This window comes from Austrofundulus limnaeus, unplaced genomic scaffold (assembly GCF_001266775.1).
Source record: "Austrofundulus limnaeus strain Quisiro unplaced genomic scaffold, Austrofundulus_limnaeus-1.0 Scaffold892, whole genome shotgun sequence".
NCBI lineage: Eukaryota > Metazoa > Chordata > Actinopteri > Cyprinodontiformes > Rivulidae > Austrofundulus > Austrofundulus limnaeus.
In genome coordinates, this window is record NW_013953294.1 from 98233 (window position 1) to 100737 (window position 2505).

At 42.2% G+C, this 2505-nt stretch overlaps 2 protein-coding genes across 2 annotated transcripts in view; one reads left to right on the forward strand and one right to left on the reverse strand.

Annotated features, from left to right (window-relative positions):
* The window catches only part of zgc:86609 (TMCO1/EMC3 family protein), a gene marked incomplete at its 5' end in the record, with an annotated part of 2602 nt that extends 1422 nt beyond the window's left edge, over positions 1-1180 (forward strand). The window contains 3 exon segments of the mRNA XM_014029381.1: positions 399-478; positions 616-698; positions 847-1180. Coding sequence (XP_013884835.1) covers positions 399-478; positions 616-698; positions 847-942 — 259 coding nt within the window.
* A 439-nt stretch (positions 1181-1619) lies between these two features.
* usp11 (ubiquitin specific peptidase 11) overlaps positions 1620-2505 on the reverse strand; it is a gene marked incomplete in the record, with an annotated part of 17554 nt that continues 16668 nt past the window's right edge. The window contains 1 exon segment of the mRNA XM_014029382.1: positions 1620-2385. Within this exon segment, the coding sequence (XP_013884836.1) occupies positions 2215-2385 (171 nt within the window).

Below are 2505 nucleotides of genomic sequence, written 5' to 3' on the forward strand. Positions count from 1 at the left end.
GACAGAACCTGTAGAACCATCAGACAGAACCTGTAGAACCATCAGGTAGAACCTGTAGAACCATCAGGTAGAACCTGTAGAACCATCAGACAGAACCTGTAGAACCATCAGACAGAACCTGTAGAACCATCAGACAGAACCTGTAGAACCATCAGACAGAACCTGTAGAACCATCATGGCCGCCCTCTCACGTCTTCTGTTTATTCTTCAAATTAACTTTATTTAAAAATCACTTTAAAAACTGATGAAAATAAAATGTTGAGTTAAAGAGGAAACAGGAAGTGGTTTAACTTGGAGTTTCAAAATAAGATTATTGTTTATTATTGTTTATTTGTTTGTTAATGCTTAATTGTTTGTTTTATTGTTTGTTTATTATTGTTGTTGTTGTTGTTGTGCAGGGTGAGTTCTGCCTCCTGGTACTTCCTGAACGTGTTTGGACTCAGGAGCATGTACGGTCTGATTCTGGGTCAGGACAACGGTGAGTCTCAGGTTGATTGACAAGCTCAGAACCAGGCGAGCTGTCGGATCAGAACCAGCTGATCTGTTGTGACCCCTGATCGAGTCCGGACCGGTTCTGACTGAGGCCCGGTCCGTTTCTGTTCTGTTTGACTCCAGCTGCCGATCAGTCCCGGCTCATGCAGGACCAGATGACCGGCGCCGCCATGGCCATGCCCCCCGACCCGAACAAGGCCTTTAAGGTCCGACCCGAGACCCGGTTCTACCCGTCGATAAAACAAGCTGAAATTCTGTTTGTTTGTTTATTTGTGTTTATTCTGTTAGTTTATTGTTGTTTGTTTTTATTTTTGTTTGTGTTTATTCTGTGTTTTATTTGTTTGTTTGTTTCAGAGCGAGTGGGAGGCGCTGGAGGTCGTTAACCATAAGTGGGCTCTGGAGAACGTGGAGGAGAACCTGATGTCCCGAGACCTGAACTTTGGATCATAGAAGAACCAGGATCTGTGGAGGTTCTGATGAGGCAGAACAAAAACCCGGAGCTGTGACGGACAGCTGGGTTCTGATTATTTATTGTTTTCAATCAACAGCAGCTGTTTGAGGACTCAAGTTCTGTGCAGAAGTTCTGGTCCGGTCCTGGTGTCTTCTGGATCAGAACTTTTGCACAGAAGCAGGTTCTGATCCGTTTGTCAGGAAACCTGCAGATTAAAGATGTTTTCAAAAAGCTCGACCCGAGTGTTTGTTTTGAACCGTTCTGGTTCTGAGCTGACCCGGTTCTGTTGGTCCGAATGGCTCCTCTGGATGCCGGTGGGTCTTTAAAGGGACACTTCAGACATTTCTGAACAGTAAACATCTTACCTGCTGCAGATAGAGCTGGTCTGAGCAGGAACAACTGTTCAAATTCAGTTTATAAATCTGACCAGTTTCACTTCAGCTGATGAGCTAAAGGCTAGTCAGAGCTAACAAAAGAAGAGGCGGGGCTAAAGGCTAGTCAGAGCTAACAAAAGAAGAGGCGGGGCTAAAGGCTAGTCAGAGCTAACAAGAGAAGAGGCGGGGCTAAAGGAAGTCTTCTAAAGGTTTCTAAGTACAGCAGGTAAGATGTTTATTGCTCCACAGAGCTGAAGGTGACGATGCGTTCAGGTTGTTAAAAACTACAGGAAATCAGAGCGCTCGTTCTCATGACGATATTTAATTTATATCAAAAGATTTAAAGTACAATAAAATAGTTTCATCTGAAATTTGACAGGAAGACCAAAGAATGGCTCCGCCCCCTCCCACAGGTGAGAATATTCATCTTTTAATTACAATAAAAAAATACTGTACACTCCACAACCCAAAACATTTTCTATAAATATGAAAATAATCCTGTCCATCAAGTCATTCTGATACAAATAAATATCAGAAAACCAAAATATACAAATATTTTTTATCCCTGACAGCTTTGTTCAACCAGAAAATATTCACCTGCTTTAAYGAGCTGAAAAATAAAAACTGCAGAAAACAAGATTTAAGTTCTACAAAGATAAAAGTCATTGGTTCAAACACTGACCAATCAGAGCTCCCGCTGCTTCCAGGTGGGCGGGGCTTCCATTTTAAACCTGGAATAATTAAAATAAGTACTTTTTTTCTTTCAATTAAACTTTGGAATGTGAATTTAATGAAACTTCAGCTCAAATCAAAAACTAAACTTCCTGAGTCAGAAAATACTAAAATAAAACCCTGCGGCCGAAAAAACTAAATAAATCCATTTAACTCGAGGTTCATTCAGTCCGTTTCCATGGTGATGTAGGAGGCGCCCTGCCCCGCCTCCTGGTCTTTGCAGGAAGTGATGTCGTTGGCGAAGTGAGAGGAGGCGGAGCCATCGTTGGGGGCGGGCAGAGTGGGTTTTCTGATCTTGTCCTGTCGATGGTAGAACAGGACGTAGGCGGCGTTCGTCTGCAGGAAACAACAAATATTTATAAACAAACAAACGATCAAACTGTGGCTGCAGTTTGTTTACTTTCATCTGATAAAAACAAATATTTATAAACAAACAAACGTATCAAACTGTGGCTG